Here is a 26,829-nt window from a genome sequence, read left to right on the forward strand (position 1 = left end):
TCATGGCTCAATTATAAATGTTTATAATCAAATTCTACACGGGGTTTTGCCCCTCCCCCAACGCCCGCCTGGTGTTTCTCCTCGGCATTCGCTCCATCTTGGTGATCTGCCTTTGGGCCACGTAGATGGGCAGTTGCTTCCTGATTTCCAGAAAAGTCTGGTGCGTGGTTTCTGGGATCATCTTTAAGATGAAAAAGAAGGTGGCAGCACATATCGGACAGCAGATGAGGAAGCTGAAGAATCCGATGTATTTCTGGAAAGCAACAGGAGCAGCAACACACACACAGAGAAACAGGGCTCAGCAACATGAGTAAAAAAACTGAGTTTTAAATGTGTTATAAACATGCAACACCATATGGCGCTGTAGAGCAGGAAACTTTTCTATGTGATTTTACATACAGGTTTTTTTTCCCTTTTGTTATAAAGATTTAATTTTTATGACTTATCTATAGTGGGGTTTTTTCCCTGTGTGTAGATCTACCCGCAGAAAGGCATAAGCTTATTAATTTAGCACATTATATTTCCCAGTGCTTTTTTCCTTCAAGGAACTCAAGGCCGGGTTATCTCGTAGAATCATAGAATTGTAAAGTTGGAAGAGACCCCCTGGCAAGGGTGTTCTGGTCTCACCCCCTGCTACAATGCAGAAGTCACAGCCAGAGAATCCTCTGAGATAGTTGGTTCCACTGTCGACAGTTCTGCCTGATCTTTACCTGGGATATTCTTTCTTGCCATTTGAATTCATTGGTTTGGGCCCTGCCCTCTGGAGCAACGGGGGGGGGGGAGCTTGCTCTGTATTCTATGTGGCAGCCCTTCGGATATTTGAAGATAGCTACTAGAGGACACTTGAGTCAAACTCTACAATTCTATATCACTGCTCTGTCTTCTCTTATCCAGGCTAAACATACCCAACTCCTTCAACTGTTCCTCATAAGGCTTGGTTTCCATCTCTCTCTCTCTCTCTCTCTCTCTCTCGTAACACCACAAAAGGGAAGTATTGGGACCAGGTGAGGGTAGGCATGGAATGTGCATTATCCATCCTACTTAAGGTGGGGAAGGTCTGTGGCCATGGGTGCAGCCAGGATTTATTTGGAGTGGGGCAGAACATCTACCTGTCATCATCCTCTGTCTGGCTCTGTCTAGCAGATTGTTTTAAATTCCTTTCTTTTGACCCCAAGTCCTCGGGGAAAAAAATCTGCCAGTATCTTTCTACAATTTATACTTTTACTTTAAAAGGTAAAGGTAAAGGTACTCCTGCCCGTACGGGCCATTCTTGACAGACTCTAGGGTTGTGCGCTCCTCTCACTCTAGAGGCCGGGAGCCAGCGCTGCCCGCAGACACTTCCGGGTCACGTGGCCAGCGTGACAAGCTGCATCTGGCGAGCCAGCGCAGCACACGGAACGCCGTTTACATTCCCGCTAGTAAGCGGTCCCTATTTATCTACTTGCACCCGGGGGTGCTTTCGAACTGCTAGGTTGGCAGGCGCTGGGACCGAGCGACGGGAGCGCACCCCGCCGCGGGGATTCGAACCGCCGACCTTTCAATCGGCAAGTCCTAGGCGCTGAGGCTTTTACCCACAGCTCCACCTGGGTCCCTATACTTTTACTTAAGTATTTTTATTTAATTACTTGATTTTGGGGGGAGGGGAGGAGAGCTGCCCCCCCAGGCTACGCCCATGGCTGTGGCTCGGGGGTAAAGGTAAAGGTAAAGGGACCCCTGACCATTAGGTCCAGTCGTGGCCGACTCCGGGGTTGCAGCGCTCATCTCGCTTTATTGGCTGAGGGTCAATTAATATATACAGCTTCCAGGTCATGTGGCCAGCATGACTAAGCCGCTTCTGGCGAACCAGAGCAGTGCACGGAAACGCCGTTTACCTTTGCGCCAGGTACCTATTTATCTAATTGCACTTGACGTGCTTTCAAACTGCTAGGTTGGCAGGAGCAGGGACCGAGCAACGGGAGCTCACCCTGTCATGGGGATTCGAACTGCTAACCTTCTGATCAGCAAGTCCTAGGCTCTATGGTTTAACCCACAGTGCCACCCTCATTCAATCCCTGGCAAGTTCAGGTAAAACTGGGAGCGGCCCCTTCTCTGAAACCTTGGAGAGCCACTGCCAGTCTGTGTAGACACTACTGAGCTAGCTAGACCAAAGATCTGGCTTGATATGAGGCAGCTTCTTATGTTCTTATTCAACCCTTTACCTAGAATTAGGAGGACTAGAATCTTACGTTTTGTTTTGGGTTTTTTACAGGAAATACCATAGCTCAGTGTCAGAGTATCTGCCTTGCATGTAGAAGTTGCTCAGTTCAACCCCCGACGACTGCAAGTAGGACTGAGAAGGACTCCCTATCTGAAACTCTAGAGAGCCTCTGGCAGTCAGTGTAGACAGTCCTTAGCTAGATGGACTAGCGAGGGACAAGGCAGCTTCCTAGGTCCTCAACATCCTTCTGCATGCCAAGAAGATGCTCTACTGCTGAGCTACAGCCCTTCGCTGTAGAAGGTTCAGAACACCCACGGACTACCAGAATCACTCACCTGTATATTGAGGAAGGTCACAATGCTGAAGAAGTTTAGGAACCAATGCACAAATCCCCCAACCACATAGGCTGAGGACCGCGAGGACTGAAGGAAAATCTCTGCTATTATCAGGTTGGGAAGAGCACCTGCATAGAGAAAAGGGTTCACTGCTCGTTGGGAGGAGATTTTTTTATTTTTATTTTTTAAAACGAGAACTATTTTTTTTAAGTGGTTTAATCTTGCCTGTCTTTACTGTGTTTTTTAGTAACTGCTTAACTGTTTATCTGTTTTATTTTCTCATTGCTGTTGTCATCGTTATTTATTGGCTTTATATATTGCCCTTCATGACAAGATCTCAGGGTGGTTCGCAGGATAAAATACAAGGTAAAAACGCAAGTAATTAGTTAAAACAAAAACAACAAAACAAGAACCCCCCCCCCCATACATTGAGGTATTTTGTTGGGGTCATTTGTTGTTATATATATTTTAACCACAAAGTGGATTTTTAAAAAGTTTTAAAGTTGGGCCATACTTTGATGCTTATTTTCTACACCACTTTGTGAAGCCCCCACCCCCGAAAAGCAGATTAGAAATCTTTCAAACAATCATGAATAATATAAAACCATTGGCCTCAAAATGGCATTCCATTTTTTTAATGGGTTTTTCATGTAAAGTGCTACAAACTACTTTTATTCAGAGATCTTCTGAACATACCATTAACAAACATCAACAGAAAACAGGATCGTGGCACTTCTGCGGTTCAATACGAAGCCCAGTAGATTCTTCAGTCTTGGAAACCCATCTACTATTATTTTCATTATTAATTTGCACCCTGCTCTTTCCACAGAACCTGAGACTCAAGGGATCTTACGAAACTGTAATCTCATATTTAATCCCATTACGTTAAACCATGGGGAGGCAAACTAAGGCTCGGGGGCTGGATCTGGCCCAATCGTCTTCTAAATCTGGCCCGCGGACGGTCCGGGAATCAGCATGTTTTTACATGAGTAGAATGTGTGCTTTTATTTAAAATGCATCTCTGGGTTATTTGTGGGGTATAGGAATTAGTTCATACATATTTTTCAAAATATAGTCCGGCCCCCCACTAGGTCTGAGGGACAGAGGATCGGCCCCCTGCTGAAAAAGTTTGCTGACTTCTGCATTAAACTGTAACAGGATTAAAACAATGGAAAAAAAACCAAGCCCAAAATTTGTTAAAATGCAGATAATAAAAACACTAAAAACACCAAGGCCCTTTCCTTAAAAACAACAAAACACTCAGTTCCCAAAGGCCTGCCAGAATAAAACAGTCTTCACCAGCCAGTGGAAGGACAAGGAGAGAGTCGGCCTAGCCTCACTGGAAAGGGAAGAGTTGCTGGGATCATTAGGGCTGCGCTATTTTGTAAGAGTTTTTGCTGGCACTGTGTTTTTTTTTATTGCTGATCTACACCTGACTCTGGCTCCTGACACACTGTGGTGGAAGGGGCTGAGGATAAATAAAGGCTTTGGATGCCTGACCACCCTCGATCCTTGAAACCTTCTGCTCTTCACATCCTGCGCCTCCTCCAAGGAACTCTGATTATCACCTGAGCACTTACTAGGTCCGACGGCATGTCCCATGAGGAAAATATTGATGAGAAACGCATTGATGTAAGACATCCACAAGGCATCTCCCTGTTGGAGAGAGTTGTGGGAGCATGTCAAGCTTGCTAGGTTTGGGCAAAGTGCTTTTGATGTAATCGCTGATACTACTGGTAAGTCAGACGGTGTTTACTCAGGAGAGATCACTTCCGACTGGGAAGACTCCAGAGGACAGCGGCACTGAGTTGCGCCCAAAATGAGTTGTGCCCACCACATGTGCATGATGTCACACGCATGACACCCCCCCCCCCCAAAACCTGGCCAGGTTGACTTGGCCTGCGAACATGCTTCACCCTGCCACATCCCTGGCGATTCTCAAAAGGACGCGGTACAGCCAAGCATCTTCGTCCTGGTGCGTCCTCTTGAGGATTGCCGCAGGGTTTGGGGGAGGCCTGGCCCCCTTCTTGAAAACGTGCCAGTGTCAGAGGAGCATCTCTGATGGGATAGCAAGGGAAAGATCTGGTCCTTTTTTAAGCACCTTGTGCTGTACAGAAGGGTTGTTAGAATCCTCGGTCCTGTATGCCTGAAGGTCCTGTATGCCTGAAGGTCCTGTATACCTGAAGGAGCGTCTCCACCCCATCGTGGAGTGGAGACTGAGGGCCGGACACTGAGATCCAGCGCCGAGGGCCTTCTGGCGGTTCCCTCATTGCGAAAAGTGAGGTTACAGGGAACCAGACAGAGGGCCTTCTTGGTAGTGGCGCCCACCCTGTGGAACACCCTCCCTTCAGGTGTGAAGGAAATAAGCAGCTATCCTATCTTTAAAAGACATCTGAAGGCAGCCCTGTTTAGGGAAGTTTTTAATATTTAATGCTGTACTGTTTTTTAACACTTGATTGGGAGCCGCCCAGAGTGGCTGGGGAAACTCAGCCAGATGGGTGGGGTATAAATAATAAATTATTATTATTATTATTATTATTATTATTATTATCCAAACCAAATATGACCATTTTGATAAGGTATGGTCCCCACATATCAACTGTGTAAATAGGAGTGATGTTAATGCGAGGCCTCGATCACTCACACTCATTTATAGAGAGCTGCGACCTATTCCAAGGCCATATCAGCCTTGCTCCACACACCCTCCTTCAGTGTGTTTTTGCCCCGCTGGAAATGTGCTCTTTGAACTCTGATCATGCCTCTTGCATGCCTGGAAGGAGGTGAGAGAAGGGGTTTGGGAAGGTGTGTGCAGAAACCAGCCTACTCTACAAAGGCAAATGATGTGAGTTCATTGCTCAGCCTACTTTTGCTTCTAGCCCCACCCACCACTGACATGCAGTTCTTGGTCTGCAAAAGGTCCCAGACTTAGCTCAACTGTTTAGGTGACATGTAGAATGCCAGCACATGTTTTAATTTTTTTAATAAAGGTTTAAAGATACAGTTGTACCTTGGAAGTCGAAAACCAAATTGCAGCTTCTGATTGGCTGCAGGAATCTCCTGCAGCTAATCAGAAGCCGTGGAAGCCCCGTCAGACATTCAGGTTCCAAAAGAATGTTCGCAAACCGGAACACTCACTTCCGGGTTTGCGGCATTCAGGAGCCAAAACGTTCGAGTTCCAGGGTGTCCGGGATTCAAGGTACGACTGTAGTGGTTATAAACTGTTTAAATAATTTCATTGTTTTATTCCTATTGTGAAACTCTGAGGGCTTTTTTTATTTAATGAACAAGTGGTATATAAATTTTGTGAAAGAAATATGCAGTTGACAGCTTCATCTGTCTGGGGGCAGGTGGACTGCAGAGGTGGGGAAACCCAACATGCAATATGCACCAGGTGCCTCCTCTCTGGTGTGCACAGCAATGTGAAAACACAACTTGAAACGCAGCAGAAGAGAAGCGACGTCGCTGCATTTCAAAGTGTTAATGTGTACACAGCGAAAGAGCCATCAAAAGGAGTGATGCTCTTTCAGTTGCTAGCGTGCACATAGCCAAGGAGCAATCGACGGAGTAACGCTTGGCTTTCAAGGACATCGGTGCTTGAAGAGTTCAGAAAAAACCAACCAACCTGAAGTTCAAGGTTCATGGTTAATACGATGCAGAGGATGGTGCACATGCCAAAACCAAGGAGCAGCAGGAACTTTCGCCCCATTGAGTCGATGTAAAATATCTAGAGAATGTAACAGCAAGGGAAAGAAAGCATGTGAAAAAGGAAGGACGCAGCACTCAGTCTCAGCTTAACCAACCTTGCAGGGTTCTTAGTAAGTTTAAAATGGGGGTGAGAGAGAGGGCTCAGAAACAAACGGGTGGGTCTTTTACCACCTCACTTTGATAGAGAACAGGGAGCCAAGTGGGGCTGTGTGTCGTGAGAGTATGTATGAACTTTGGCTGATGCTGGAAGCTGGACATACAGAAGAACATACTGCTCTATACTAGCCTTGGTGATCTCCCCGGGAACCTCACGAGGAGGCAAGATCTGTTGGAGTGTCAATGCTGTGAGCCCCTCCCTCCAAGGCTCAGGCCAGGTAGGGCCAGGAAAGGCTGAAAGCCTGGAGAGCTGCTGCCGGTCAGTGTAGACAATACAGAGTTAGATGCACCAAGGGTCTGACTTGGAATAAGGTGCCTTCTTGTATTCCTAAGTGCCGGCACAAAACTGCTGCTAATGTTTGCAGCGCAGGAACATCTTTTGGAGCAGACTGAGCTTTGAGACTTTAAGGGGCAGAAAAAAAGGCGAAAGTAAGGCAGGTTTACCCCGACAAAGACTGCAGTGATGATGGCAACGCTTGACGCTACACGGATGTATGGGACATTACTTAGATCAGTTCCTGTAGACAGGTAGATTCTCTCTGTATAAAAGTATACCTGAAATGAGACCAAAACAACTGAGACTTTTAGCTTACTGGGCGATGGTCCTGTTGCTGACTCAGGGTTTGGAGGCACTGTCTACAAAATGAAGCCTAAGATCTTTTCTCTCCAACTCCAAACTAGGGATGGGAAATTGGTCCGTTTTTGTTTCTTTTCCAGCCTTAAATCCAGCTCTTCACATTTCTTCTGCACAGACAAGAACTGTTTGCAGTTGCCAACATACATAGGCAGGCAACCCTCTGAATCTCTGACTATATGGGAATCAAAGGTCACTGCAGTCGTGCCCACAAGGGGCGCGTGTACCTACCTGTACCCTTTGTGGTGCCTGTGAACGCTCTTGATAAATATCCTCTCAAAAATCTACAATCTGCTTGAGATTGTTTGCTCTTTGTGCTCAGTTCCTGAAGACTCGTGCATTGAACATGCCCCCTTAAACATGCCCAAAAGGCACTGGAAGCCAGGACTGAACACTCACCCTTCCTTCTCATTCTGAAAACGGGGAAGGGGCATGAGAACATAAAAATACCCCTGTTCCCACAGTGGCCACCCAAATGCCTACAGGAAACCCGCAAGCCAAGCACAAGCATCAAAGAGCTTCTGTCCCGGTTGAGAGTTGCTGATGTAGGTGCCTTCCTCCCCACCTCCGTTGGTGGGGCAGCGGTTGTAACAGCATCCACACACCATCTGGGGGGTGATGCCCCCTTTTCTGCTCTTTTGGATGTGGCAGCCATTTTGTTTCATGTCTCCTTCCTGCCCAGCAGCCATTTTGTGACTGGTGCCCACGGCACTCCCCTCAACATTCCAAACATGGCCACTGGGCCCCCAAAAGGCTGACGGAGCTTGGATGCAAAACAAGCTCCGCCCGTACTGCTTGTGACCCTAAATACGGCACTGCCTGTGCCACGAATTTGCCCAATCCTCTTTTAAAGCCACCCGAGCTGGTGGCCATCGCGGCCTCCTGTGTGGGGCTATAGTTCCATAGTTTATCTATGAAGAAGTCCTTCTTTCCCTCCGCCCTGAATCTTCCAAAGCTCAGCTTCATTGGAAGTGCCCTGGAACGCCAACTCTCAACACCCGCAGCCATTGGCCGTCCTTGCTGGGGTTGATGGGAGTTGTAGTCCAGCCGCACCTGGATGGCCAAAGGTCCCACTTCCCCTCCCTTGTGCTAACCGCTTGTGGATATTGCCTTCCTTACTGCATTGACTCCAGAGAGCTGTTGGCCACACATCAAGATAATGACTGAGAGGACTTGCCACCGCAGGCTTGGGAAGCACAGCAGCTTAAGTGAGTTCATGCTCTTCTCCGTCTTCTCAGCCATCTTCTCCTGCTGCAACTCTTCTATCTCCTCCTGCACGTCCTCATTGTGCCTCAGCTTCTGCAAGGCTGGAAAGAAGCAGCAATGGAAAAAGCCTTTGAATAGCAGGGGACAGAGGCTGGTGGGGAGAGTTTCTTGCAGTACCAAACACAAGAGGTGTAGTGGGGGGGGGGGCAAAAACCAGTTACAAATTCTGCAGCGGGTTCCCGGTCTCCAGCATCCCAGAGACACCCAGCCAGCTTTTTGGCCACTGAGAAGATGTTCCACCTCACCCGTTGTGATGCTTGGAGCCAATCTGAGTGAAGACAGGTGAGTCGGCCACTGAGGACTGGCTCCTAGGGTCACTCTGGAGAAAGACACCAAGGAGGAGCTGTTCTGCATGCGCCAAAGCTAAGCGTTTGGGAGCACTGCAAACATAAGCTGCCTCCGTTTCAAGAGAATGGTGTTCTAGTTCTATTACCTGTCAATCGATCAATCGATTGATGGGTGTTCTGCTACATTCAGTGGAGCTTCACGGAAAACACTGTGGGAATGTTAAAGATAGTAGGAAAGGATATATTGAATAAGTATTATCCTTTCTTCACTCAGGCTAGTGAAGTGATGTAGCAGAGCAAATTCCCCTCAATATAGCTGGAAGCTAGTTTGCAGATTCTTTTGAATCTCTTAGTTAAGTTTATTCCCCCTTAAAAGAATAAAGAGACAAGAGTCTTTCTGAGTAAAGTAACAAAAAGTTTACTCACATTTCAGTTCACAATTTGATCCCAGAAAGGCAGGCTTTACTTAGTGGTTACACAACAAACTGTGAGTTCATCTCATATGAAGACTGAACTCATGTGCTTACTTTTGAGTGATAGCTGATCCACGGCCATTTGATGTACCTTTGGGGATTATTAATTTGCTGGCGAAGATCCATCACTGAAACAGTTCATTATCCTGGAAGAACTGTTCTGCCTGTTGCTGTGCTCGGAGCACCCTATTGCGACATTTGGAGCACCCATCATCTCACGTTTGTAGTGTTGTGCCCGTAGCACCACCGTGCTCCAACTTACTTCCAACTATATTTTGGATAGGATATTGACTGTGGAAAGGCATTCTTCCTCTATTTCAGTGATCCTTGACAGTGACTTACCAATCCTACCATTCCTGGTTATGGAACATTTATCTGATTCTTATTAGTTTGTGACTCCATGCACATATTATATGTCTTCTGTTTATAGTGTTATAAAAATACTGTCGGTATATTCGAAGTAAAAAATTCTTTCCTGTAGCACCTTAAAGACCAACTAAGTTAGTTCTTGGTATAAGCTTTCGTGTGCATGCACACTTCTTCAGATATCTGAAGAAGTGTGCATGCACACGAAAGCTTATACCAAGAACTAACTTAGTTGGTCTTTAAGGTGCTACAGGAAAGAATTTTTTACTTCGACTATGGCAGACCAACACGGCTACCCATCTGTCGGTATATTATTAGCCAACGTGTTGCTTGTTGTTGTTCAGAGCTGGCTGAGTGCCAGTAGACAGCAAAAATTACCGTATTTTTCCGTGTATAAGACTAGGTTGCTTCCCTAAAAAATAATGTCCAAAATTTGGGGGTGTCTTATACATGGATAGATATTTCCCATTTTCTTAAATCAGAGTCACCCCACATAGTCTTATACATGGGGGCATCTTATAGATGGAAAAATACGGTACATTAATAAGAGAACAAAATGGCTGCAGGAGAGCAGCATGGCAGCAAGAGAGCAGCAAGCAAGAGAGCAAGTGAAGCAAGTAATTAAGACTGAGAAAATAGCTGCATGACTCGGCTCTTTTATGGAGTCAGCCAGAGCCACGCCCATCTCCCAGGTCACATGCAGGGGGAGGATGCTCCAGAGCAGTGGAACAGGAAGTTACACTGGATGTCCCCTGCCTGTGCCCACTCTAGGGAAACAAGGAATGTTGCATTTGACTGCACCAATGGATTACATCCCACAAACACAACTGAGGTCACCTCCAAAGAAGAAACTGGAGCCCTCCACAAGAGGGGAGCCACCACTGAAAAGGCTCGCCGGGAAGGGTTAGGTGAGATCCCTGCCTGAAACCCCAGAGAGCTGCTGCCAGTCCGTGTAAGCAATACTGAGCTAGATGGACCAATGGTATGATTCAGTATAATGATTTCAGCTGTTCTCTCTCTGAGAACCAAGAATGACAGATTTGGAGTGTTGCCTAAGAAGCCATCCAGACTCACCCCACCAAACATACATGTTTCATCCAGAAAAAGCACTAGGCGCTATCAGTTGTATTCTCAGATTGTCTTCTCAGGTAAACACTAATAAGACTTTGAATGTTATTATCCCTCACCCTCCAATATGTAAGTGGTTCATGTATGTGATTACCTAGCATGGCCTTTTCTTCATCATTTTTCTGAATCAGTAGATACCTGGGGCTTTCGGGGAAGGAAGGAACGACAATGGTCTGAAATAATGCCAGTATTCCAGGGACACTTGTCAGTATTGGCCAATCTGCGCAAGAAGGAGCAATTAATTTTATTTATTACATTTACACCCCACCTTTCCTCCAAGGAGTTCAAGGTGGCGTACGTGCTTCTCTTCCTCCCCATCTTATCCTCACAGCAACCCTGTGAGGGAGGTTAGGCTGAGAGACTGGGAATGGCCCAAGGTCTGAGTCAGGATTTGAACCCTGGCCTCCCAGGTCCTAGCCCAACAATCTAACTACCATGCCACCCTGGCTCTTGAAAGGTATCAACTCAGATGGCACAACAGAATTGCCCAACGCTAAGGGAGGGAATCAATGGCCTTCCTGGGTCAGTGGGCACCTTTGGGGAAGTGCCATCGGTGCTAGCCATTGGTTGTCATGAGGGAAAGCGTAGCATGACACAAAATGGCTGCCATGGGGGTATAATACAAAATGGCTGCCGTGGGGATGTGGGGAAATGGCTGTTGTGGGGGCATGGTGTTATGGTGGCCACGTTTAACGGAAAAAAAGCAAAGAAAAGAGACATAACCATGGGTGTGCCCCACACCAACAGGCAGGGGGAGGCACCTATATCAGCCATCGCTATGCTTGCTCACAGAGAGAAGGTTTCTGTACAGTGGTACCTTGGTTCTCAAATGCCTTGGTACTCAAACAACTTAAAACCCAAACACTGCAAACCCAGAAGTAAGTGTTCCAGTTTGCGAACTTTTTTCAGAAGCCAAACGTGCTCTGTTTTGAGTGTTACACTGATTTGAGTGCCACACTTCCATTTTGAGTGGTACGCTGAGGTCTGTTTGTTTTTGCTATTTATTTTGCGTTTTTGTTTTTGCGGCTCTTTTTTTGTTTTTGTGACTGTGTGGAACCCAGTTCAGCTACTGATTGATTGTGTGCCTGCAGTACATTGTTTATTGCTTTCATTTTATGGATCAATGGTCTCGTTAGTAACATTCATGTTAAATTGCTGTTTTAGGCGTTGTTTTTAAAAGTCTGGAATGGATCAATTCGTTTTGCATTACTTTCTATGGGAAAGCACACCTTGGTTTTGGAACACTTGGGTTTTGGAACGCACTTCCGGAATAGATTAAGTTTGAGAACCAAGCTACCACTGTACTTCTCCATTGTTCAGAACTGATGGGTCGCTGGCTGTCCGATCCTGGGATCCAAGTGGGCATATGTAAGACTTTTTGTGGGCACCATAGGTGGTACTGGTGGGGGTTCACTGGTGCTTGTGAGCACCACATGGAACTGGAGGGGTCATGGAACTGTCTCCCTCAGAAGGTGGCGAGCTATTCTTCATTGGGAGTTGAGTCATCTGTTGGAGACTCTTTCCAGCATTGCAGCACGTTGGACTAAATGACCCCTGGCAATACCTTCCATCTCTACAATTCTACCATGACCTTTGGGCTAAGAGGTGCTCTTCTCTGATTTACCTTCTTCGTTCCCCAGCATTTCAGGAAAAGAGAGTAACTGAGCCAGGAGGACACCTACAGCTAGAAAGAAGTGAGGCAGCATGCCAATGGCTCCCCTCATGTTCAGTGGGGAGATCTCTATGAGGTACAATGGGACCACGATGGAGAAGATGCCTGGTTAGGGGATAAATCAAGGCATTATTCACAGTAGGCATGTGACAGCCATAGAAGCATACAAACATCTCCCACTTACCCAACCTGTCATTGTGTTCTGCAAGAGAGGGCATCCTGCAGATGCCATCCTACCAAGAGGTCCATTCCACATGATGGCCAGAATCATGCCTTTAGTTTGGCGGCACGTAGCCTCTGGAACTCCCTCCCACTGCGTATCAGGCAGGCGCCTTCTCTATTGCCTTTTTGGCACCTGCTATTTCAGCAGCTGGTATCTGTCTTGGATCCAAATCTGGCTGATGTGTGTGCTGTTGCTCTTTCTAAACGGTCTTTTAAAAAATATTTATAATTGCTATCATTATTGTTAGCTACATCCCTGCTGATGGGCCAGGTTTGGCCCATGGGCTGGAGGCTCCCCAAAGCAGTGTATACCTGAAGGAGTGTCTCCACTCTCATTGTTCAGCCCGGACACTGAGATCCAGCGCCGAGGGCCTTCTGGCGGTTCCCTCATTGCGAGAAGTGAAGTTACAGGGAACCAGACAGAGGGCCTTCTCGGTAGTGGTGCCCACCCTGTGGAACACCCTCCCTTCAGATGTGAAGGAAATAAGCAGCTATCCTATCTTTAAAAGACATCTGAAGGCAGCCCTGTTCAGGGAAGTTTTTAATATTTAACGCTGTATTGTTTTTAACACTTGATTGGGAGCCGCCCAAAGTGGCTGGGGAAACTCAGCCAGATGGGCGGGGTATAAATAATATATTATTATTATTATTATTATTATTATTATGGTGGTGGTGGTGAGGTTCTTCTTTTGATATGTGCACAGGACGTCTTTGAATTGCAAGCACTGGTTCCTTCCCAACTCAGATTTTTCTCTTAACCCCACACCCTTACTAAATCCAGGAAGTAGCCCGACTCACCTATGGTTATTCCAACGATGAAGCGTGAAACCATTGTGAACAGGAAGGCTTGCACCACAGTGGCGCAAACCATAAACATAGAGGACACCATGGAGCAGAAGCAATTGATCAGCAAGGCACCTTTCCTGGAAAGAGTGGGGAAAGGAAGGGAATGACTGGGCCACTGAACATGTGGAATGATTGGAAGAGTTCCCCGCATCCTTTGGGGGAAGCAAGATCTGCCAGGAGGAGCAGTTTAGGAGGTTGTGCGTCTCAGCGGGCTGACTCCTGGCTCTGCTGGCGTTAAATTTCTAATCCCGGCTCAGTCAAAGATACACCTGCGTACCTTGTTCATCCCAGAAGAATCGTCCAAGGACATGGTGGGTGCAGGACCAGAGAGGGGAGGGGAATTAGTTGGGATCATAAAGCCGTATAACCTGGTGTTATGTACTGAGTTGAATAGGATCCAAACTGTAGCAGTCTGATTGGTCCTAGAACAATAGGATCCAAAAGGCAGCAGTCTGATTGGTCCTAGAACAATAGGATTCAGAATGCAGCAGTCTGATTGGTCCTAGAACAATGCAGCAGTATGATTGATTGGCAGGAACCACCCAATCCTGCTCCAGATAGAAGTGAATCCACAACCTGATTGGCTTACAGTAGAATTCCAGAATTAGCCAATCATGTGCAGCCCATTGTGTAAATAATGTATATAAAGCAGATACTGTGAGGGGACATTTATTCATTCCTCCTCACCACTATGAGCTGAATAAAGAGCATGAAATCACTTTGCGACTCTGAGTATATTTCACTGGCGACGAAGGTGGGATCCCGCTGAGCTGACTGCCACACACAGCACCGCAGCACCGCCAACTGCCGCACCGCTGCCTCGCACCGTGTATCCAGGCTTCAGCTCCGGGGCACAAGGAACTCAGAATGGCAGCCAACAGCAGCTTCTCGCCATTCAACCCAGCATCTGGAGACTGGGAAGCGTACGCCTCCCGTTTCACCTTCCTCCTAGAAGCCAAAGGGGTCACCGACGAAGAAGACGCCAAGAAGAGGGCGATATTCTTCAGCGTCTGCGGAGAGGAGACGTTTGAAATCGCCCGGGCTCTCCTTGCGCCTGAAGACGTCGCTACTGTTCCATACAAAACAATAATGGAACAGCTGAAGGGGCACTTTTCGCCGCAGCCCTCAGTGGTGGCTCGTCGAAATGCCTTCTACGCAAAGCGGCAAGCCCCTGGGGAAACCATAACTGGGTTTGTGACCTCTCTCCGCCAAGCCGCCCGGTTCTGCAACTTCTCAGAGCTGGAGAACATGCTTCGTGACCGCCTCGTCGGTGGCCTGAAGGATGAGAAGCTGCAACGACGCCTCTACGCTAAGAAGGACCTAACGTTCCAGGTCGCTCTGGAGGAGGCCCTGGCAACAGAAGCTGCCGAGAGGTCGACCCAAGAGGCACGGCCGAGCCTGCCATCCCAACCGAGGGTCCACCATGAAGACCTCACCGACGACTCAGGATCCGACAGGGAGGAGGTGCACCGAGTACAGCAGCGCACTCAAGCAGCGCACAGACCACAGCTGCCTCGACGAGAAGGAGGGAACTGCGCAAGCTGCGGGGAGAGTCACGAGAGGAGGACCTGCCGTTTCCGCAACGCAGAGTGCAGGCAGTGCAGAAAATCGGGACACATCGCCCGGGTGTGTCGGGCTCGGCCCACCCGACACCAGGCATCAGATGACCAATCCAAGAGCCCCAGGTCCCGGGGCCCAACGCACCAAGGCAACTCGACGGAGCTCACGGACTTCCAGGTATACCAGTTGCCCCACCCCAACGTAGAGAAAATTTATGTAGAGGTACAGATAGAGGGGGCCCCATGCCGCATGGAGCTTGACACGGGTTCAACTCTATCCATAATCTCGGCAAGGACCTTAAGGAAACTGTGTCCCACTGGGGGTCCCAAACTCAGGCCGGCCCCATTCACCCTCCGGGACTTCCAGAAACGTAAGGTCCCCACAATGGGGGTGGGGACCTTCAGGGTGCAATACCGAGGGCGGACGCGGCAACTGGACTTGCTTGTGGTCAAGGGCCCCTACATTAGCTTACTGGGATTGGCATGGTTTGGACCACTGGGGCTAGCTGTCACCGGGGTGAACCACACTAGCTTACAAGTGGACGTGGACGCCATATGCAAGGAATTTCCAGGGGTTTTCGATGGGAAATTGGGACAGTATACGGGCCCCCCCATTGCGCTACAGCTTGACCCCGCAGTACGACCGGTCAGGCTCAAGGCCCGCCGGGTCCCGTTCGCCTTGAAACCCCGTATAGACGAGGAATTGGACCGACTCGTAGAGCAAGGAGTGCTGGAGCCGGTGCCTAATGCTCCCTGGGAAACCCCAATCGTCACACCCGTCAAGCCTAATGGTTCGGTCCACATCTGCGCAGACTACAAATGTACCATAAACAAGGCCCTCACGGCCCACGCATACCCAGTGCCAGTGGTCAGCCATGTCCTTGCCACCCTGGCTGGGTCGAAAATTTTTGGCAAGCTGGACTTGGCCCAAGCATATCAACAGCTGCCAGTAGATGAGGCCACAGCAGAGGCACAGACGATTGTGACGCACAGAGGAGCGTTCAGGGTAAAGCGGCTGCAATTCGGTGTCAGCGTGGCACCAGGCATATTCCAGAATATAATGGACTCTCTCCTTAAAGGGATTCCTGGCGTCACCCCCTTCTTCGATGATGTGTTGATTGCCGGCCCCACACCAGAGGAGTTTGAGGACCGCCTCCGCACCGTTCTGCACCGTTTCCAGACGGCGGGTCTCAAGGTGAAGCGGGAAAAATGTCTACTAGGAGTGCCTCAGGTGGACTTTCTGGGATTTATGGTGGACGCAGAAGGGGTCCACCCGACTGGGGACAAGGTACGGGCCATTTGTGATGCCCCAGCGCCCAAGAGCAAGACTGAACTTCAGGCCTTCTTGGGACTATTGAACTTTTACCATTCCTTCCTTCCCCACAAGGCGGCGGTAGCGGAGCCCCTACACAGACTCCTGGACAAGCGGGCCCCTTGGGTGTGGGGCCAGCGCCAGGAGGCCGCATTCCAGGCAGTCAAGGACTTGCTTGTCTCAAACTCGGTCTTGGCACACTTCGACGAGAGGCTGCCGGTGGTGCTAGCATGCGACGCCTCACCCTATGGCATTGGAGCTGTCCTGGGGCACCAACTCCCGGATGGAAGAGAGGTACCGGTGGCGTACTTTTCCCAGACACTCAACACAACCGAGCGGAACTACTCGCAAATCGACAAGGAGGGTCTGGCAATCGCAAAGGGAGTAAAAAAATTCCATGATTTCTTGTACGGGCGGCCCTTCACCGTGGTGACTGACCACAAGCCGTTGCTTGGCTTGTTTGCCCCCGAAAAGCAGACCCCCCAAGTGCTGTCTCCTCGCGTCCTCAGGTGGTCAATTTTCCTTGCCAGCTACCAGTATGCACTGATTCACCGACCTGGGAAGGCGATGGGCCATGCGGACGCCCTCAGCAGGCTACCACTACCGGAAACAGGCCCTGACCCAGCACCTGCACAAGAGGTTATGAGCCTGGAGCTGCTTCCCGACCGCCCCATTCAGGCACAAGAAGTTGCACACCATTCCAAGAAAGATAGGGTCATCTCCCGGGTCCTGGACTGGGTGTGGAGGGGATGGCCCAGCAGCAGCCCCGGGCCAGAATTCGCCGGCTACACAACCCGCAAACATGAACTGTCGGCCCACAAGGGGTGCCTGTTATGGGGAAGCAGAGTCGTTGTTCCCCAGCCCCTCTGCAAAAGGGTCCTCACAGCCCTACACGAGACACATCCAGGGGTAGTAAGAATGAAGGCCCTTGCCAGGAGTTATGTGTGGTGGCCGGGGATCGATGGAGAGATAGAGGCCTGGGTCAAACACTGCCAGGCCTGCCAAGAATCCCGCCCAGACCCCCCAAGGGCCCCAGTCCAGTCCTGGGAGTCCGCCCGAGCACCATGGTCACGCCTGCATGTGGATTTCGCTGGCCCCTTTCAGGGGAAAACATTCTTCATAGTGGTGGACTCCTACACCAAATGGCTGGAAGTCGCACTGGTACCGTCCACTTCCACGTCCGCAGCCATCCGGGTACTACGCAGGCTGTTTGCAACCCACGGGCTCCCTGACACTCTCGTCTCAGACAACGGGACTGCATTTACGTCAGGAGAATTCCAAACCTTCACAGCGCAGAACGCCATCCGCCACATCCGTTCGGCGCCGTTCCACCCTGCCACCAATGGCCAAGCAGAACGCATGGTGCGGACCACCAAGGACACCCTTCGCCGCATGACGCAAGGGGACTGGGAGTACCGCCTTGCCACATTCCTTCTAGCACAGCACAGCACCCCCAGCTCAACGACTGGCCGGAGCCCCGCTGAACTACTAATGGGTCGGCGCCTTGCAATCAGATTGGACCGCCTTCACCCCGATAGAGCTCAGGATGAGGTAGTGGTGGGGGAAGGCAGGAACCCCCGGACCTTCGAGGCCCAGGACCCAGTGTACGCAAAGAATTTTGGGGCAGGCCCAGCATGGGTACCCGCCACAATCACCAGGGTCACTGGCCCCGTGTCGTACGAGGTGCTAACGGATGGGGGGCAATGCTGGCGCCGCCACTGCGACCAGATACGGCGACGATTCCCGGGAGAAAACCAGGAGGAGGACAGGTCAGAGGAGTCCCAAGGGAACAGCGGGGCAGTGAGGCCCATAGAGCAGGAGGGGCCAGCAGGAGAGGCAGAATCAGTAAATACAGAGAGGACCCGTGAGGCCGAAAGGACACCGGAACCAGAACCACGACTGAGCGAGCCGGTTGCACCAGACCAAACAGCCGCATCACAGCCAGCATCCTTGGAACACGAGCCAGAACCCGGAGCCCGGACCAGGGAACACCCCAGGCCACAACGCACACGTAGGCCGCCGGCATACCTTGAGGACTATGAATGCGACCTCCCGGGCAGGACTGGAACTTAGAGGGGAGGGGTGTTATGTACTGAGTTGAATAGGATCCAAACTGTAGCAGTCTGATTGGTCCTAGAACAATAGGATCCAAAAGGCAGCAGTCTGATTGGTCCTAGAACAATAGGATTCAGAATGCAGCAGTCTGATTGGTCCTAGAACAATGCAGCAGTATGATTGATTGGCAGGAACCACCCAATCCTGCTCCAGATAGAAGTGAATCCACAACCTGATTGGCTTACAGTAGAATTCCAGAATTAGCCAATCATGTGCAGCCCATTGTGTAAATAATGTATATAAAGCAGATACTGTGAGGGGACATTTATTCATTCCTCCTCACCACTATGAGCTGAATAAAGAGCATGAAATCACTTTGCGACTCTGAGTATATTTCACCTGGCAACCCGGCTACTTATTTTCAAGACTTATTTAATTCTGATCATATGTTTAGCTTAATTTTATACCAAAAGGGATCCCAGGGAGGCTTAGTAAAACCAAAGCAAGGCAGCCAGTCCCTATCTGCAGGCTTACAATCTAAAAAAACCCCTCTCACAACAACAACAAAAGTCACGGAAGGAAAAGGGATATGGAGGGAATAGGAAAATCCAAATGAAAACTTGGGCACTTTCTAAACAGTAGTTCCTGTAATCCAAATAATCCTGGGAATGGTAGCTTGTTAAGGGTGCCAGGAAGTGTAGCTCTGTGAAAGGTACACTGCAGTCTTCGGGTTTCTTTGGGGAAAGCCTTGTGCTTTGAATACATGGTATGTACGCAGCCCTATTAGCATGGAGAAAGTCCACAGAATGAGGGAAACCATTAAGCAGAGGCTGGTACTTCTTTCCTTTTCTTTGATGTGGTGTCTGAGCCACACCAGCCATCTCAATGGCAATACAGTACATCTTTTGCAAGATTCCTTGCATTTCCGCTTAAAATCTAAGGGCAGTCATTGGCTGAGTTTTGCTCAGAGATGACCCACTGAAATCAGGGGGGGCTCACTCAGTCTGGCTCATTCATTTGAATGGGTCTGCTCTGAGTAAAAGCTTTGTCGAATGCCACCCAAATGATGGCATTATTTCAGCTGGCTGAATATCTTTTGTTAAAATGTGGGATGCCTTTTTACAGGGTGAACCTCCTCAGCCAGAAGTTAAATCGAGCCTCGGCTGGGGAGACAGGGCTCAGCAGAAGCCCCACTCCCCTGCCCACCTGCCCCACGTCCAAAGTTAGGACTGGAAGTTCACTAATCACCAGGTCATCTATATATACCTTCCATATTCATCCACCATGACTCCTGCGACGAGTGCTCCAGTAAGGCCTCCAATAGGGAACAAACTGATGGCAAGGCCTAGCATGAAGAGCAGATACTGCTGCTCTCCTGGATTCTTCGCAGCATTACCCATGTCTTCCATGAGCTAAGAGAGGAAATCATATCATGGGCAGGGTTAGTGTATCCACAACACATCCTAATCAGAAGGAACTGGCACCCTTGCAGGTGCCACATAATACTCATATGTAGAACTTCTCTCTATTAGAGTGGCAGCATTTGCACTTTGGAACTCCCTGCCTCTTGATATCAAGCAGGCGCCTTCACTGTATTCTTTTCGGCGACTGCTAAAAACGTTTTCTTTTGAGAAAGCCTATACAGACACATAGAGCGTTGGTGTCTGTTTGAATCTGGTTTTCGGCTTACCGTTGATTTTAATTTTCATTTTTTAAAAAGGTTTTAAATAGTTGATTTCAACTTTGTAAAATAAAACCTAAGCATTTCATTGTTTTCTTCTTTCTGTAAATGGTTCTTCCTCCAGCCTTGTCCACCAACGGCATCTACCAATGGTTGCTCAGAAGGGAATGTGAGCCTTGGGCTGAAGAAAGATCCTCCACACCTGTTTTAAAGTCCCACTAGACACTTTCGAGTTTTTGCTGCAAGAAACCAAGGCTCCATCGTCACCAAATGATTTCATTTGTTAAGGATGCTGAGAGTTGTTAGGAGACCCCTATGGCACTATGCTGAGTAAAACCTGGTGGGAAGCCTATCTCATTTTAACTAATATATATGCATTTATCTGCACTAATAATATACACATTTTATTTTTTGTATACACTAGCTGAAACACTGCACCACAAAATTCTGAGAAGTGTGAATTTTGAAGGGTGTTCCAGTTGGCAACTTGTTTTGGAAAGTGTATTCTAGGTAGTTGTGCCCTTAAAACACAAACTATTTCAAATTTCTCTCCACCCCTAGATACAACCTGAAAATATCTCTGATGACTTTAGCTGTGATTCCTGGATCGCAAGGGGTTCAACTAGATGACCGCTGGGGGTCTCTTCCTACTCTACTGTTCCATGATTTGCTAACTCCCAGAAGCTTAGTCAGAAGCCCCTGTTGTAAGAAACCGCCTGTGCCGCAGGGTCCTCTTACCAGCACTGGGGAATAGACTACCCAGATGACGTAACCATATTGGATAGATCCCAAACTGGTGACCAGCACTGTTCGGAGAAGCGAATTTGTCACCTCCTACAGGAAATCAAAGCAGCAGATAAGAGCAGCTGTCAGGCAAAGCATTCATCAATGCATAAGGTAAAAGGTAAAGGGACCCCTGACCATTAGGTCCAGTTGTGACCGACTCTGGGGTTGCGATGCTCAGCTCGTTTTATTGGCCGAGGGAGCCGGCGTACAGCTTCTGGGTCATGTGGCCAGCATGACTAAGCTGCTTCTGGCGAACAAGAGCAGTGCACGGAAATGCTGTTTAGCTTCCCGCCGGAGTGGTACCTATTTATCTACTTGGACTTTGACGTGCTTTCGAACTGCTAGGTTGGCAGGAGCAGGGACCGAGCAACGGGAGCTCACCCCGTCACGGGGATTCAAACCGCCAACCTTCTGATCGGCAAGCCCTAGGCTCTGTGGTTTAACCCACAGCACCACCCGTGTCCCCATCAATGCATAGGACATAGTTAATGAAAGACAAATGGCTTGGATCTTAAGGCAGTGTGGGCAGAGTTCTGCTCATAGGAGGAGTGTTTATGGTGCAAGGTGATATAACCTGTGGCCCTCCAGGCATTGCTGGACTCCATTTCCCATCAGCCCCAAGCCAGCATGGTCAGTAGTCAGGGTTAGTGGGAGCTGCGGTTCAGCAGTATCTAGAAGGCCCACAGTTCCCCCTATTGCTGGACCAAAGGCTTCTGGGAGCCGGCAGCATCATTTAGAAAAGAAGGTAGCAGGACCTGAGTGCAACAGCAGAACGCTCCCCAGTATTCTGGTTGTGTGATGTCACTTGTTTGATGTGGGAGGGTTGAATTTTAAAAATGGCCTCTTAGGTCAAATTGGACGTTTAGAACATGGTGGGGATAATGCCAAGGCTGCAAGTTCAATCCCCATGTGGGACAGCTGCATATTCCTGCATTGCAGGGAGTTGGCCATGTCCAAACTCACCCATTTGCGGACTACGGGCTTTGGTTCCAGCACTGCCTTGCTATCAATGCTTCTTCCGGTAGTTTTCATAATTGAGTCTCAGCTGTGGGGGAAAGAAGAGGGACATTTTGTCAGGCGGTTATTATCTCTTGCAACTTCTTTAAGAACATAAGAATAGCCAAACCTGGCATAGGCAAACTCCGGCCCTCCAGATGTTTTGAGACTACAATTCCCATCATCCCTGACCACTGGTCCTGTTAGCTAGGGATGATGGGAATTGTAATTCCAAGACATCTGGAGGGCCGGAGTTTGCCTATGCTTGACTAAATGGTCCATGGACAGCTCCTCCTGACAGCCTGTTTACTGGGCATCCCTCCTGATTTGTTTTTGCAGGGGTTTGATTATGGCTATGTACACACCACGCATTTAAACCCTATGGCTTCCGCCAAAGGATAATGGGAACTATAGTTTTCCCCTTACTGACCTACAGTTCCCCAAACCCTTTACAAGCTACAGTCCCCTTTAAATGTATGCCAATCACCAGTCTTTTTTTTTAAATGATATTTATTGAGAATTTTAAAGTTACAAAGAAAAGAAGAAGGAAAAAACAAGAGAAAGAGAAAAAGAAAGAAAAAAGTAGATAAAAGTAACAATTAAACAATACAAATCAATAAAAACCAAAATCAAAAAGAAAAAACAAAACACACAATGCAACACAATCAAAAAACAGAAATAAACAACAAATTTAAAAACAAGTCCAATATTCCCAAATCCTTAACTTTCATTAACTTATTTCATCGACCTCCTCACACCTCCCTTTTTTGTATTCTAGTTGTTAATTATCTCAGCAAATCCTTTCCATCTTTCACAATATTCTGTCATTAAATTACCTTAATCTATTTTAACCTTATCTTACCATAAAAAACCCTAAAACTTAAAACTTAAATCTTATTTATACCGAATTCTTTTAACCATAGCATATTCTTACATAATTCTTTTTAACATTTCTGCTAAAGCCAAATAATTTCATTCCAACATTTTTCTAATACTCATTAATTTTACGATACTTTTCTAAATAAATTTTTAAAACTTTCTTCCAATCTTCATCCATCGTCTCTTCTCCTGGTCTCGGGTTTTGTCAGTCCTTTCTATCCCATCCATCTAGTCCATCAACCTGGTGACCTTATATCCGAGGCTCTTAAGTCTTTTCCATGTCCCTTCCGCAGGTCTTCTTCATGTTTATACCTGTACTTTACTTTGTCTTCTGCTCCTTTCACTCTGGGAGACTCCAACTTGACAATATTTTTGTCCCTTCTCGACAAGTCAGCCCCTTTTCCATAGTCAACACTGAAATCCATGTGGTATTTAAAGGCATGTTTCAAGGCCCCTCCAAAATTAGGGGCCCCCACAACTCCGAGCTCCCCCCGGCCTAAAGCCAGACTTGAAAAGTCAAAACATCCCTGCATAGGGGGGTCCATCCAGCCCCCCATCTCCAAACCAAGCAGAACTCCATCTCTCCAAATCTGACTTTTTCCAGGTTCATTCGTCAAATCCAACGACTCATGTTCCTGCTGGGCCACAGCTCCCTCCATCTCTGCCACCCGAGGTCCAACAACAGCCTCCTCCCTCATCTCATCTGTCAAAGCACATTCCTGGATTAATTCCTGAGTGGGTTCTATATAGGTACCCACTGCCTGTCCAAAATTTCCTATCGCAACTGTCATCAAATCCATTTTCTCATGTAACTGTTCCAATAAAGCACTTGTCTTGCAAAAGGCAAGCACCAAAGCCTCTGAGCACATTCTTGTTCAAGGTCAAAGTCTGGTCCCACGATATTTAATCTTTTACAGCTGCAAAACTCCCCAGTTTGACTTTAATAACAGTTTCACAAGCTCCCTCTAGGGGAAACAATTTCTATTTGTATCCATCTTTTTTTCCCTTTTTTTTTTAAAGCAGATTTAGCAACAAAGTTTTCCTTTTTCGGATATTTTGTCGATATTTTGTTCCTTTTAAAAGCGAAAGGGAACAATGGAATCAATATGTTTCTGTTCTTTTAACTATCTGTCAAAAACGTTTGTCCATAGTCAATGAGCTTCTCCAAAACGTCTGTCTTGACACCCCGCTCCCAGGTTCAAGATGATGGAAAATTACCTTTCTTTACTCTCTCTTCTGCAGGTTTAAACAGTCTAAAAAAGGTTCCCCCCTCTTCTCCTGCTTCCAAGGGGGTTTCAGTAATTTTAAATGATGAAAATTTAGTCCTTTCCAAACGACTTTCTGAACTCTAGCTTGCCGTGTCTTTGCTTCAATCTATCTACAAAAGCGGAAGGCGGACTTCCTGTTTAGACCTTCCCGCTTTTGGTGCCTAATTAAGAAATTCCATAGTCCAATTTTCCGTTCTACTCACGGGCAGTTGTTTGAAATCCAATTGTCCACAGGAAAAAGTCAGCGCTCTCCGGCAACAGCAATGCGGCTTCACTCTGTGAAAGAAGCAGTCGATTCAAAGCACCGCGCCACTCACCCCACGTCGCTCCGGATCCCCAAAATAGGGTTTCCCCGCGAGTAGGGGGGGCGCAAAGGTGCCAGCCGAATCCCACGTCCACAGGCTTCTCCCGCCTGTGGTTTTTGATGGGTCTCCGCCTCGCCGTGGCGGTTCAGACCCTGTTTTCCACGGAGCGGATTCCTCCCGATCGGAGGAAATCCGCCATTGCCAGAGGCGCCAACCTGGAAGTCGCCAATCATCAGTCTTTGCTGAGAGTTCACTTTGATTTATCGATTTTTTAATTGCATTTATATACCACCTTTCTCCTATATATACGGTATTTGTGTGTGTGTGTGTGTATCATTTTCCATTTACCATCAAACAAAAAAGATATTGTTTTACATCAAATTTCAAAACTCCATTTCTGCCTGCCTCCTCCCTTTCTGTGGTTTCTTATATTTATAGTATCTTTACAGCAACTCCCTGTTTAAGCCTAATTATTAGTTTACCCATATATTGGAAATTAGTTTTATCACACTGCACGTCTTTACGTTAAATCTGCTAATGATTGTATCTGTTTGCAATAGTTTATAAAATATTCAATAAACAATTTCCACACTAAATCAAATACTTTGTTGTATTGATTTCTTATTCTTCCGGTGAGTTTTGCCATTTCTACATATTCCAATAATTTTTTGTTGCCATTCTTCTTTGGTTGGGACATTGTCTTCTTTCCATCTTTGGACAAATATCATACGAGCAGCTGTGGTCACATATATAAACAAGTTTTTATATTGTTTAGGTATCTCTAATCTCTAAAAGAAAAGCCTCTGGTTTCTTATAAAAAGTTACCTTAAACATTTTTTTCAGCTCATTGTATATCATTTCCCAGTAGGCTTTTCCTTCTTACAAGTCCACCACATATGGAAAAAGGTACCTTCTTTTTCTTTGCACTTCCAGCAAACATTTGATTCAGATTTATTCCTTTTTTCTATCCACTGCCCAGTGTATCATAGAAGATTTCACTTGCTCATCTTTTGTTTGCTTATCTTATACGTTTCTGAAATTACCTTAATATTACTATCTAGCAGGTCTTTCTCCAATTGGAATGATTGGTTCCCAAAACCTAACTTTTTATCTGTTTTAAACAATTCATTTAGTTGATAATATTGCAACCAGTTTATTAACATACTTGGCAATTCTTCAAACTTTTTAAATTTAATTTCACTACCCTCCTCACTTATTATTTTTTAAATAAGTTATCCAGTCTACATCCCACCTTTATCTCCAAGAAGCTCAAAGTGACATACGGTATATGTTTCTCCACCTCCTCATGACAGCCCTGGGAGGCAGGTTAGGCTGAGAGGACAGTGATCAGCCCAAGGTCACCTAGTGAGCTTCATAGCCGAGTAGGCATTTGAATCCTGGCCATCTGGGCCTTAGTCTGACACTCTAACCACTATACCACATTGTTCGCAGGGTGATTATATGATGGTGAGCTCAGCACTCAGCCTGATTTGCTTGTCAGGCATTCCTTCCTTCTACACTTTTCTAGGCATTTCCACATCATTTTCCAAGCTGCAAAAAGTCTGTTCCTTTTTTCTTTTCAAAAGTGTGTTTATTGCACTGGGGTGATATTGCCTTTTAATCCACTTCAATTGCACAAACCTAAATTTCTCCTGTGTGCTGGAAACCCTCCTACAAAATGCATTTACTTACTTACTTACTTACTTAATAGCGGTGTTTATAGTCCACTTTTCACTGAATATTTTCAGTCCCAGGGTGGGAAACAAAAAAAGTCTAAAAAGCTAGAGGTATGTCTTGTGGTAGTGAATGCTTGTGGCAGGGACATGCTTAAAGCCTGTGACTTGTCTCCTGAATGTTTAAAGAAATCACGAACACAGAGAGGCAGACTTCTGGGAGCTGGGAGCACCACCCAGACAAGGAGGCTTCCTGCTCAGTCTCTGCATGAGTGCCTGTTCTGGCTTTTTAATACAACTGATTAAGGCAGGGATAGGGAGCCTGTGGGCTCCATCTGTTCTTGGACTTCAACTCCCATCAGGCCCAGCCAGCATGGCCAACAGGAAGCAGGGGTGGGAGTCGTGGTCCAACCACACCTGGGGGGGGGGGACAAGTTTCCTACTCCCAGACTTAAACCAAGTCAGAAACGATGGAGGGAAAACCGAAGCAGTTGTCCTCCAAGGTAATCCATTGGGTCAACAGTCCCAGAAGTGGGTAGCGGTGAAGTCTGTCTGTAGGGAGCCAACCCACCCCCTCAAGGCACCATAGCTGTCAACTTTCAAATTTGAAAATAAGGGATCAGCAGCCTCGAAAATAAGGGATCAGCAGCCTCACCTGTCCCGGGGACAGTCTATGGGATATCTAACAATCCGAGATAGCAGTGGGAAGCAGCGGAAAACGGCGCTGGAATAAGGGAATTTCCCGCCAAAAAAGGGAAGGTTGACAGCTATGCAAGCCACGGTAACTTACCACAGCTTTCTGTTCTTGGAAGTAGAGGGGTGAAATCAGCCCCGCCCTGTTTTCTCTTGAAAGAAAGACATCAAAGGGCAGGCAGTATTGCAAGAGCCAATCAGAGGAAGGATGCTGAAAGATTCCATTTGGGGGAGCTGTTGGCAGTTGGAAGGCCAGGTGATTGAATTAGGTATACCAGGATCCCATCGTGGCTGAGCAGCTGAGCAGTGAGCATGCTAGGCGGCCTTAACTCAGC

General features: G+C 47.5%; 1 protein-coding gene across 1 annotated transcript; it reads right to left on the reverse strand.

Moving 5' to 3' along the window:
• LOC308482719 (solute carrier family 2, facilitated glucose transporter member 5-like) lies at positions 1-26,725 on the reverse strand. The gene is made up of 13 exons (XM_081016159.1): positions 26,592-26,725; positions 21,644-21,725; positions 20,633-20,728; positions 19,480-19,625; positions 13,240-13,364; positions 12,172-12,324; positions 10,642-10,767; positions 8,147-8,334; positions 6,838-6,948; positions 6,155-6,256; positions 4,113-4,188; positions 2,533-2,660; positions 1-253 (listed from the first exon to the last, which is right to left on the reverse strand). Exons 2-13 carry the CDS (start codon positions 21,710-21,712, stop codon positions 35-37), a joined length of 1,539 nt encoding a protein of 512 aa, XP_080872285.1. The 5' UTR covers positions 21,713-21,725; positions 26,592-26,725; the 3' UTR covers positions 1-34.
• Between the last annotated feature and the right edge of the window lie 104 nt (positions 26,726-26,829).

This window comes from Podarcis pityusensis (genome assembly GCF_964106645.2).
Source record: "Podarcis pityusensis genome assembly, chromosome: 8".
In the NCBI taxonomy this organism is placed as follows: Eukaryota; Metazoa; Chordata; class Lepidosauria; order Squamata; family Lacertidae; genus Podarcis; species Podarcis pityusensis.